Source organism: Geotrypetes seraphini, chromosome 3 (assembly GCF_902459505.1).
Source record: "Geotrypetes seraphini chromosome 3, aGeoSer1.1, whole genome shotgun sequence".
Classification (NCBI taxonomy): Eukaryota; Metazoa; Chordata; class Amphibia; order Gymnophiona; family Dermophiidae; genus Geotrypetes; species Geotrypetes seraphini.
The window spans coordinates 153,554,196-153,567,032 of record NC_047086.1 but is presented as its reverse complement, the minus strand read 5'-3'; the positions used below and the strand labels follow the sequence as shown (position 1 = coordinate 153,567,032).

Here is a 12,837-nt window from a genome sequence, read left to right as displayed (position 1 = left end):
CGCCAAGCATTCATCCATATTAGCGCTTTACATCTAGAAAAGCCACTGCAAGCAGGAATCTGGAGCAGTGCTCCACCTCCCAAGAAGAGACAAACCAAGCAGGCATTCCGGCAGTCTACCCTATCCAGAACATAACATAAGATTTGCCGCTGCGGGGTCAGACCAGTGGTCCATCATGCCCAGCAGAGCGCTTACGCGGTGGCCCTTAGGTCAAAGGCCAGTGCCCTATTTGAGTTTAGCCTTACTTGTGTATGTTCTGTTCCAGTAGGAACTTATCCAACCTTATCTTGAATCCCTGAAAGGTGCTTTCCACTATAACAGCCTCCAGAAAAGCGTTCCAGATTTCTACCACTCTGGATGAAGAAGAACTTCCTTACGTTTGTACGGAATCTTTTCCCTTCTAACTTTAGCGAGTGCCCTCTCGTTCTCTTCACCTTGGAGAGAGTGAACAATCTCTCTTTCTCTATTAAGTCAATTCCCTTCAATATCTTGAATGTTTCAATCATGTCCCCTCTCAGTCTTCTCTTTTCACAGTTAAAGGAAAGATTTATAAACTATAAAGAGTTTTACCTCATGCAAAATTGTCATTTCTTTAATAAGACATTAACTATTTTTTCTGCAGTCCTCCAAGTACCTACAAATCCAAAATGTAGCCCTGCAAAGGGTTTGAGTATGAGACCACTGCTCTATATCCAGAGATGGAGTCCAGATCCACAGATGGATTTCTGCCAAACATTCAGTTGGGGTCATACCAAATAGACAGGAGGATCCAAGCTTTGTATCCAGAGATGCAGTCACGCTAATCAGAGAGGCACAACCATGCTCTACCTCCACAGATATCTCCATATGAAGCAGGCATCCAAAAAGAGCCCAAATCCAAGCCATGCTTTAATTCCAGCATTGGAATGGTGCTCATCAGGCAGCTCTTACTGCCAGAAATGGAACCATCCAGAAACGGCAGGCAGAACTACGCTTAACCTCTAGACATGGGTCATGCCAACACTGAATAGTCTGCAGTTATATAGACTGGCCTGAAAGAGAAACTCGAGGGTGGACAGGCAATGAGGGAGGTGTGGGGAAAAATAACTCGCACCAGCAGGCTTGTGAACAGAAACACATATTACTCATGCATCCCAAAGTACACTACCGGCTGACTGTCAACAGTGAAAGCTTTTTTTTGCTGTGCCATGCCTCCCAACCATTGCACTCCCTCTGGGTTTAGCCAATTATGGGTTTTTTTCTAAAGTGAGGAAGAAGAAAAGGAGTGCAGGGCAAATATACAAGGGGTCACCAGGAATGGGTAGGGAACTGGTATCACCAGCTATACCCTGAGCTAGGCACCCAGGAAGCCTAATCCCCTCGTTCAACTAAGAAAGCCAAGCCAGAACAAGAATCTTGTTGGGTACGCTGAGCAGAGATGAAATCAGGAGCAGAAGAGAGACCATCCATCTACCTATAAAGATACAGAATGCTAGCTTACCAGTGAGCATATCATTCTATATATGAGAGAGCTCACTCAGCTGGGTGCTCTCTATCTCTACCTGCTGGTGGATGGACACAACCCACTTGTCTCCGGATTCATCTGCTGTCGATGACAAGGAAACTGCCTTTTACTGGCAGCACTAAAAGTGGTCCCAGCACAGGCTACTTTTTAGCACTAGTTGGTAAAAGGGTCCTTAAATACAATATGCTATGCGATCTTGGGCAAGAAACTTAATTCTCCATTACCTGTTTAACAATTATGAGAATGTCTCTATACCTAGAATAAGCATTATATTTTTATATCAAGACAACTTGAGATACATGGAGACAAAATCACTTGCACAAAATCACAGGACCATACAAGCATTACAATGCATGTCCCAGGAAGAGAGAAGGAATGTTGTATAGTAGTTACAGCTACAGCCTCGGCATCCTGAGGTTGTGAGTTCAAACTCTGAGCTGTTCCTTACGACCCTGGGCAAGTCATTTAATCCTCCACTGTCCCAGGTACATTAGATAGACTGCAAGACCGCAGGCTAGAGAAATGCTTGTGTAACTGATTTGTAACCTATTCTGAGCTCTTTTAGGACAGTGGGCTAAAAAAAATTGAATAAATAAATATTCTGCTAATCTTTAGTTGGTGCTCCACTTTAATGATATAAGAGAAGTAAAACAAAGCAATAAAAGGTGGTACAAATTTAAATTATTAAGACTGTACCTTCTGCAAAGTTGTTTTCCTCCAGGTGCAGTTCAACATGCTCCTGCAAAATCTGGCAGTTTGCACAGATAAGTGCACAGATTGGACATTCATACAACTGTTGACCTTTTCCTGCAAGATGGAATACTCATTAAGTCACAATGAACATGATTTGTATGAACTTCAGGAAAACATAAGAGTGCTATATAATGCCTCAAATGCTTATGATAAAAAGGAAAAAAAAACTAAACTTGTGTTCCAGGTACCTCCATTTAACAAATAAAACTTTTTTTTTTCAGTTCAAAAAGTTTTATTGAATTTAACAAGGAAATGAAAAAAGCATACAACAAGATCAAGGGATGCTTAATACAAGTAGATATTACTAACTTTTTACAGTTCCAGTACATCCCGAGAACAAGGAACAAACAAAATAGAAGGGAAAGGGAAAAGGGATGAAAATGTACAGAGAGAAAACATGGCTCAACAAATCTTTTTAGACGCTAGGAAAATTATAGCAAGAGCCATGAAATTAATAACAATTCTAGTAGCCCAAACTGGATGTCATTAGAAAAAAGCAGTTAACAAGAAGCAGTAAGAAAAGCACTTAGAAAAATAGAGTAAGACGACATATTTGTAAATTATATTTCAAGGTTGATTAACCATTATATTGATAAGATGATATGGAGTACTCTAATATAGGGGTCCACATTTTGTTGAATCGGTCAAGTGCATAAGAGCGTTCGGCAGCTATTCTTTCAAATTTAGCTATCAAACATACTGAATTCCACCAATAAGCGTGTTCCGCTTTAGCTAAATTTTTCCAATTAGATAGAATGATTTTAATAGCTATCAGCAGCAGCAGATGTAATAATTTATTTGCATCAGTAGATAACCCTAAGTGGCCAAGTTCATCACCGAATATCAGTATGGCATAGGTAAGAGGCGATGATATTTGTAATATCTTACAGATGTCTTTCCAAACTGTCCTCCAAAAATCATGCAATAATGGGCATTCAAGTAGCATATGACGTAGTGAACCATTGTCCTGGCTACAGGACCAACATCTGCTATCCGCATTGGTATTAAGTTTAGTTAATTTCTGAGGAGTCCAGTACGCTCTGTGCAACAAAAAGAAAAATGCTTGTCTGTATGTAGCAGATCGACATATTTTCGAAATCTTGATCCAAACATTAGGCCACACATCAGCCGCTATTTCCATGTCTACATCCCTTGACCAACCAGTTTCTAGACCTGTCATTAGATGGATTTTTTTTTACCTTATCCACTTATACCACTGAGATGCCGCTTTACGATGTAGCGAAATGGTAGAAATAACTTGAAGAATGTCAGGAATTGTAGTCAGTAGGGTCTTGTTTTTTAATATGGGTTTCAATAAATGTTGTAATTGGAGCCATTGGTAGTGACATGAGAGTGGTATTTTATAAAGCGATGTCAATGTGTAAAAAGGAATCCACTCATCACCATCCATTAATTGATGAATTCTCCATATACCAGCTTGCTGCCAGCGTTTCCAAGCAATAGTATTATTCTGTATTTTAATACCAGGGTTATGCCACAGGGGCGAATGAAGAGTCTTCAACAAAGGTACTTGTAAAGAACTTTCAATAGTGTTAACAACACGTTTCATAGAAGTGAATATGTGATCATTGGTATATGTGGCCTTGTCAATCTTGAGGAAAGGTAGTAAAGGTAATGAAAAAAGGCCATATTTCTCCTCTTCAAACTGACACCAAATAGTGTTGAGATCAGGTGAAACATCATGAAGTAACCAACGAACAGCTTGTCTCATGAGGAAGGCACAATGGTAGTCAAATAAATCTGGAAAATCCACTCCTCCATCTGCTTTACTATTTTTTAGTTTCTTCAAGGCAATCCTCGGAGTACTTTTCTTCCAAAGAAACTGGGACAGTGCCAAATCTACTTTTTTATAAAAGGAATCCGGCAGAAAGAAAGGCAGCATGCTTAAAGTGTAGGTGATCTTGGGCGTGAGGGTCATTTTAATGGCTTCCAATCTCCCCCACCAGGTTAGATTTAAAGGCGACCATTGATGTGTGAGTGACTGAATCAGTTTCAGTATGTGGGACGTATTTAGTTCGATCGTTTGATCTATAAAGTTACCAAAATGAACACCAAGATATTTTAAATTATGAGGCGACCACTGAAAGTTATAGTCAGCAACATCTGATTTCAGGGTGAATTTATTTAAGGGCATGATTTCAGTTTTGGAAGTATTAAGTTTATAGCCAGATTCCTGTGCATAACTCTCAATAGTTGACATCAAGGGTGACAAGGAAGCAGGAGTAGTATATAATAGGACATCGTCCGCATATGCAGAGTATTTGACTTCTGTTGAGCCACAAACAATTCCTGAAATGTCAGGATTATGACGTATGGAGAGTAAAAGAGGTTCCAAAGCCAAATTGAACAGTAGTGGAGATAGAGGACATCCTTGCCTCGTGCCTCTCGTAGGATGGAATGAAGTGGAATAAGTCCCATTGATACGTACATTAGTAGTAGGAGCAGTGTACAATACTTTGATCATTTTAATGAACTCCTTCTCAAATCCAAACCATTGTAATGTATCAAACATGAAGTCCCATTCTACCCTATCAAACGCTTTCTCAGCGTCCAAAGCTAAGGCTAGCATCGGTGCATTAATATGATTGGCACTTTGAATTACATTAGCAAACATCCTGGTGTTATTACTTGAGAGTCTTCCCGTCATGAAACCATTTTGTTCTATCCCAATCAATTTATACAGTATGTGTTGCAATCTAGTGGCCAAAATCTTAGCGTATATCTTCGCATCCACATTAATTAAAGATAGAGGACGATAATTGGATACATGTAGCGGATCTTTTCCTGGTTTAGGTAGAACTATTATACTCGCTTCCGTAAACGAGCCCGTTACATTTCCAGTCTTTATAAAATATTTGTATAAGGTAAGCAAATGAGGAATCAGTAAGTCTTGAAAAGTAGTATAGAATTCGGAGGTTAGGCCATCCGATCCAGGAGATTTCTTTTTAGCCATGGACTTGAGTGCAAGACGGATGTCTTCCATCGAGATGGGTTCAGAAAGAGCACTATTATCTTCCGTTGTGATGGTAGGGTGCAGTAAGTTATCATTTAGCATTGTCAGCGACGAAACTTAAGTTCTCTCAGAGGTATAAAGGCATTTATAAAACTGCTGAAAACAAGTTGGGATTCGGCTCGGATCAGAGATGGTGTGTCCGTCAGAACCAACTATCGTATGTATATTCAGTCTCTCTTCTCTAATTTTTAGGTAATTTGCTAAAGCATGTCCATTTTGATTATTTTCACAGTAATAACTAGAAGTTTTCATGAATATTGCATTGCCAGCTTTTCTGCTAAGGATCAGATTATAATGTAGTTGTGCTTGGTGTAATTTTGAGAGAGTATGCATGTCTGACGGACTGGCTTGATGACATGTTTCTAGATCCTTAATCAATTTAACGCAATCAGTAAGTTGCTTGTCTAAATCTTTCTTTTTGGCTGCCTGATAGGATATAATGACGCCTCTGATATATGCTTTGAAAGCATCCCATAAGCATGTCCAGGATGTATCCTCAGGTTTGTTAAAGAGAAAGAATTCAGGAATGGCTTTGCTTATACGTTCCGTGAAGTCAGGCTCCAGGAGAAGTGAATTATTGAATCTCCAAGAATTGTTTTTATTACTGACATTAAGATCCGACAAGGTTAATTCAATATAAGCATGGTCAGAAACCGATATTTCGCCAATATCAGATTGTGCTAAGTTGTTGATAAGATTATTGCTGATTAGAAAAAAGTCAATTCTGGAATAAAGAGTTGTGGGGAGGAGAGTAAAAAGAATATTGTCGTTCATCTTTATGCATTAGGCGCCAAGCATCAACCATCTTCAATTGGGTTATCATGTTGTGTAAGCTGTGCCAAGCATTCATGGGTTTGTGCGCTGCCGATGACTTTCTATCAGAAACAGGATCCAGCACCAAATTAAAGTCACCTACCACTATTTGTGCCTGGGATTTATCTTCAAGTAAAGCCATTTGAATCTCAGTGAAAAATTCAGGTTTGTCCAAATTGGGTGCATAGACATTTACTAGCGAAAGTGTAGTTTGTCCTATCCGCAAATTGATTTTAATCCATCGACCTTCCGAATCATTAGATTGAGACAGTAGTTGTATTTCTGGGCATGATCGCAACAGAATTGCAGTACCATTTTTTTTTTGTGAGGCAGGAGAGAATAAAGCTGGTAGGGACCACTTAGTTTTCAACTTGGCAGACTCAGAGGCATTGAGATGCGTTTCTTGGAAACAGACTATATCAGGAGATTTCTTGGAAATATAGTCCAATAATTTTTTCCTTTTTATGGGATTATGAAAGCCCTTGACATTCAATGATAGTAGTTTCAGCATTTAAAATTGTGATATTCTGTGATTCGCTCAGGACCTCATTGGGGAGAAGTGTTATAGTCAATCAGTACTGCTAACAAAAAGAGATTTAGGTAGGAAGACACAAGAAATAAGAATGGAAAAATGACATCCAGTTGGGCTACAAAACTGTCCGGCCTTAAAAAAGACCAGCAACAGAGAAACCCCATGGGTGTAGAACGAGAGAGCTACTGCTCAACCACAACACCAGCAAACCATAGTGATAAATAACAAACATCAGTGTTAAACTTCTGCCGTATATAAAGTCTCGACGTGCAATTAATGCAACTTGACTGCTTGAAGTGATGCTGCAACATATGTGTTATATATTAATAATTAATATTTATGTTTATGTCTCCTCCTATAATTGATGTTAAGATCTAAAAATTATGTGGTTTTAGTAGAAACTGCCATGTAGTATAACAAATTAAATGTAGGATACTAATAATGTGGCAAAGGATTTGTACTTATGGATAGTTAAGATACTATTAACAGTGAATGATCAATTATAGTGTGATGATATCACTGCTAATTAATCATATCCATGTGAGCAAATTGGAACATACAGAGTTATATAAAAGACAACCTAACCCTTTTTAAGCAGGCAGTAGCTTACATGCAGATCCGGACAAGTACAACAATTATTGCAGGATCATAAGGATGGAAGTATGGGTGAATCAAACAAAGTATAATAGGAATACGATAATAATATTATTCAGTATTATAGTTAATTCTAGTCATGGTACCATGTCCCTATGTCAATATTTATTATGAAGAGGTATGGAGAAAATTAGCAATACCTTAAATTACATTAAATAACATAAGTCAAGGTAAGTAGTGTATATTTCTGGGATTATATTATAATTATAGGCATAAGGGAGCAAGCAGAATGTAAAGTATATTAAGCAACAAAATTAATAAGGAAATCATCCTAATAAGTATAACAAAATTCATGCCAAAAGCATTCCATGGACTTTGAAAACCTTCATCGGTAAGATAAAATATTAATAGATTAAATGAATGATAATATGATGGACAAACTAATTATAAACAAACATAGAGATGAAAGGTGCAAGCACCACATAAAAAGTACCAGTAATTGATTAGGTTGGCCAAATGAATGAAAAGCAATTCAGAAATTAGAAATTAAAAATATAAATCAGTGCAGCAACAGAAGGAGCAATGCATAACTGTTAAACATAGGAAAGGGAACAGGCATAATTAGTGTAATGGAAAATTCGGTGGAGGCTAGCAACTGTTGAATTAATAAATATGAGAACAAAATTGGAAACCGTAAAGTTATTTGCTACATGACCAACATATACGTATTTCTGGCATTTCCATTTCATAAAAACAATGCCTGACAAGCTAAAATTCACTTAAGAAGAAATGATAAAAGATATAAAATCTAATATATAAGGCAATAAATTAAAATGATACCAGACTGTTACAAGTTGTGAATTCGTGGTGATAATTCATCAGCAGAAATGATTGATTAATGCAATTAATAGTGAATGATAGAAGATCAATACATAAGATCCACCAGGACTAGAGAGTTAATAACGCAGAGGTAACAGTGACCAATTCATTAAGATAAAGCCTGCAGGAAGTCATCAAATAATTCATTTAAACTGAAGAAAAATTAAAACAAGATACAACAAGCAAGAATTATGGAATAAGATGAGAGAATTAAAAGGTCTAGTAGGTAGGGTAAGAAAGTAAGTAGCCCTCATCCTACCAATGGCTATAAATTCATGAAAAACTATTCAGCAGGGGCTAGCCGGATAAAATTGTGCAACAAGGCAATAAAATACATGCAAAAATGGAATGTGTGCAGATAAGAGATAATTGATTAATACAATTAATGAAGAAATTCATTATCTAGATGTAACTAAAATAATACAACCAAAGGAGCTAGTACCAAATAAGTAAATGCATATAAAGTATTAAATTGAGTAAGACTACTGGCAGTGAAAAAGGAGCATAAGTTACAAGAGGAAAGATCCATATTTATCTTAGTCCGTGGCGAGAAGGCTTGTTTTCTGTTCACCCCTGCAAGTTCTAAACAGGGGGCTTATAGTAGTGTCGCGGGGTGGTAGAAAGCTGAAGAGCCGAAGTGCAGCGGATTACAGTACAAAGTTGTCAGCTTGCAACCACGACTCTGCTTGCGGTTGCCGACTGATAGATGTAAGGCACATGCATCGTGTAGGCCCACCACGTGCGCTGAGAGAAGGAGAACAATGGCGCAGGGAGGAGACTGTAGATCAGCAATCCGATCCTCTAACGGTCGCAATAGCAGTCATGGAAACAGTCAGACTCGATCGATGGCAGTCGGAAGGTGAGACTCGATGAACTCTGCAAGTAGATTCGGGTCAGTGAAGTTTTTGGTATTGTTGTTAAAGGTGACTCGCATGATCGCAGGGTATAGCATTCCAAACTGGGCTTTCAGGTCACGGAGCCGCGGGCGAAAAGCCAACAGTTGCTTGCGTTGGTTTGCAGCATTTTTGGTCAGATCTGGCACAATCAGAATATTGTGAGAGTCCAATTTAAGAGGGGCTTTGATTTTCGCATTTCTCATAACTTCAGTGAGCTGACTATAACGTAAGAAGCGCACAATGATAGGTCTGGGGAACTTAGAGTTTGTCAGTCTGTGTGACGACACTCTGTGTGCACGATCCAGCTCAAAATCTTTTGTAAACTGGATGTCTAACAATTTCGGCAAGAAGGTCTCCATGTATTTGAGGGTATCCGACCCTTCTTTCCCTTCCGGTACCCCTAAGATTCGAAGGTTATTCCTCCTAGATCGTAAGTTTGCCTCTTCGAGCTCTCTTTCCAGATGGGTGACTCTTTTAATCTGGTGTTGAAGCGTAGAAACAGATGAATGCAGACCAGTGTGCTTGGCTTCTAGATCATCAATTCTGAGTCTGATTTGAGAAAAATCCGTTTTCAGTGTTGCCAGATCAGATCTCATTTCAATCACTTCATCCCTGGTTTCGTTGATAGTGTCCCGCATGGCCTGTATCTCTGCCAGAACAGTATGGAGGGTCTCAACCTCATCCTTATCTTCAGGTTTTTTAGCAGGTGATGCAGGGTCAGGCTTGTGCCTTTTATTTATTTTCGTAGTAGCCATGTTCAGCAATCCAGAGGTATTATAAAAACAAGTAAAAAGAAGTTTTAACCACTGATATTAGATCGATTATAAATTGAATTGCTGGAGTGTTGTAATCAAGCAGCCATCACTCTCTGCGCCCTCTAGCGCCCCCACAAATAAAACTCTTAAGAAATATTAAACATGAAAAAATTTCTCAGTATCCCATTCAGGATAGATAGGGAGGTGCCTAAGGCCCCACCCCTTGGGAGGCATGCCTTTGGCCCCTCCCCGTGTATTATTTTTTATGGGATACATATTTTACATGTGTGTAACGCACACAAAATCTGTGCCATTGAAAAAAAAATAGGCAGATCTGTCAGTAATAGTTACCAACAGGTCTAGACAAATTGTTTTTTTACGAATGCTAAATCCCCATTTGGCTTACTAGTGTTAGTGCATCAATCGCTTGGTTATTTTGCATGGTCAGATTTGAAAATGGGTGATTGAAGGGGAAAACACATGGTGGGATGATTCGTGCATCAGATTGGTAACAATGATAGTCGCTAAAGCTGTGAAAACAGGTTTTGTGTCAATCGCTGACTTTAGTGCATCTAGCCCTTAAAGCCCTTTTTAAAATGAACTTCAGATTGCTTACTCCTAATGGAAGGGGGTAACTTATTCCGCAGAAGCAAAGTGGAATATAAAAAGGAAGTACACCCAATAGAATTAAGCCAATTTGGGCCAGGGTTGACAAAGAAAACTGATTAATGTATTGAAACAAAGGGGATTCCAAGAGTGGTAGGAAATCAGAATATCAGAAAGGTAACCAGATTTCATTAGACAGCGATGTGGGAACAAAAATTCATCCTCGTCCCCGCATTTTCATCCCAAACCTCTCCCTATAGCCTTAATTTTCTTCCCCATGTCTCCCTGCTCAAAATTATATATATATATATATATATATATATATATATATATATATATATATATATATATATATATACTAGTCTTTAAGCCCGTTACATTAACGGGTGCTAGAATATATGTCTGTCTGTCTTTCTTTCTGTCTCTCTCTCTCTCCTTGGCTCCCTTTCTCTGTCTGTCTTTCTGTCCCTCTCCCTGCCCCTGTGTCTTTCTTCCTTTCTGTCTGTCTCCCTCCCTCCTGCTGTCTGTCTGTCATTCTTTGCCTCCATTTCCCTGTGCAACAGCATTTCCACCCTACTTCCCTATGGAGCAGCAACAGCATTTCCCTCCCCCCCCCCCCGACTTCCCTGTGCAGCAGCAGCGGTATTTGGCTTCCCCTCCAGGTCCCTGTGCAGCAGTTGCAGCATTTCCCCCACCCCTTCCCTTACCGCGATCTGGCCTACTCCGTTCGTCCCCTCCCCCGCATTGTGGCCTGCTGCGATCTGGCTGCTCCGTTCGGCTCCTCTCCCTTCCCTTCCCTTCCCGTGATCTAGCCTGCTCCATGGCCCTCCCTTCCCTTATAGCGTTCCCCACAGGCAGGCAGGCCCAGCTTCTTCCTTGCGGCTCGAGTCCTCTTCTTTGTCAGTCCCCCCTTCCCTTCATGTCTGTCTGTCTGGGTATTTTTTTTCTTTGTCTCTCTCTCATTGCATGCTGCCTGTCTGTCATTTTTTCTGTCTGTGAATCTCCCTGTGCCTCCTTCCTATGTCCTTAGTGCCCCTTCCTATGTCCTTAGTGCCCCCAGTGCCTCCTTCCTCCCCCCCTCCGATGCCAGCCTGCCTTCCATTGAAAACCCCCTACCCCCTCCGTTGCCTCCTATCCCCCTTCCATTGAAACCCCCCCATGCCAGCCTGCCTGCCTCCCATCCCCCTGAGCAGCATATTTCCATGGAAACCCCCTCCCCCCGATGGCATCCTGCGTGCCTGCCTTCCATTGAACCCCCCACCCCCCCTCCAATGCCAGCCTGCCTGCCTCCCATCCCCCTTCCAGCGAAACCCCTCCCCCCATGCCAGTCTGCCTGCATGCCTCCCATCCCCCTGAGTAGCATGTTTCCATGGAACCCCCCCCCCCCCGATGCCATCCTGGCTGTCTGCCTTCCATTGAACCCCCCACCCCCCACCCCCCTTCCGATGCCAGCCTGCCTGTCTCCCATTCCCCTTCCACTGAAACTCCCCCCCCCGATGCCTGCCTGACTCCCTCCACCCGACACCCCCCCCCCCCGCCGACCCGACCCGGCACAACTGAAACCCCCGTTGACCCTCCCACCACTACAGGACTGACAAACCAGGCAGGAGCAGCAGCGTCCCAGGCACACTAAACGCGCTTCGGGTCTTCTACTGGCCTAATTTTCTCTGCCGCGTCCCTGATGACATTATAATCACTGCATTAAAAGTTAACACCTGTTGTTTATCTCTCCCTCCCTCTCATTCACTCCCATGTTCAACATCTCTCTTCTCCCTTCCCCTTTGCAGTATTTTCTCCCTTTCTCTGCCATGTTCCAACATCTCTGCATCTCACCTATCCATCTCTCTCCCCCTCTTTTGTGCCCTGGTCAGACATCTCTCCCTTCCTCTATAATTTTTAACATTTCTCCATCTCTCCCCAAGTACCCCCATTCCCTAACATTTCTCCCTCTCTTGCCTTTCTCCTTGCAGTCTGTCTCCCTCCCCTCTACCACATATGTAACATTTTGCCTCTCACCCCTTTCCACCTCTTTGCAGTACCTCTTCCTTCCTCCCCTCCACCCCATGTCCTACAATCATCCTTCTCTTGTCCTTTCAACATGGTGCAGCACCTTTCCTTCCTATCCCTCCCCACCACACTTACAGCTAACACTCTTTTACTGGCTCCTGTACCTCCCTCTCTTCACTCTTCGGCTTCAACAGTTCAGAGTCAGCAGCAGCAGTGGCTAGAGACTGCTGCCACCAACCTGGAAGCCTCTCTTCTGCTGCGTCCTGTCAGAAACAGGAAGTTGTAAATAGTGGCAGAGAAGAGGCTTCCAAGTTACCGGCAGACAGCCTGTAGCAGTTGCTGTCGCCGACTCGGACCTGATGAAGCTGGAGGAGTGAAGATAGGGAGGTACAGGGACCGCTGGACCCAGCCTGCTTCCCCAACATGTGTGTGTGTGGGGGGGTGATGGGAGGGCACAGACCCAC

The 12,837-nt window shown here is 41.4% G+C and overlaps 1 protein-coding gene across 3 annotated transcripts in view; it reads right to left on the bottom strand.

Annotated features, from left to right (window-relative positions):
• ZUP1 (zinc finger containing ubiquitin peptidase 1) overlaps nucleotides 1–12,837 on the bottom strand; it is a 62,924-nt gene that overhangs the window by 42,710 nt on the left and 7,377 nt on the right. For all 3 annotated transcript variants that reach the window (XM_033936704.1, XM_033936702.1, XM_033936703.1), the window contains exon 3: nucleotides 2,201–2,311. In XM_033936704.1, coding sequence (XP_033792595.1) covers nucleotides 2,201–2,311 — 111 coding nt within the window. The remainder of the gene's footprint in view (nucleotides 1–2,200; nucleotides 2,312–12,837) is intronic.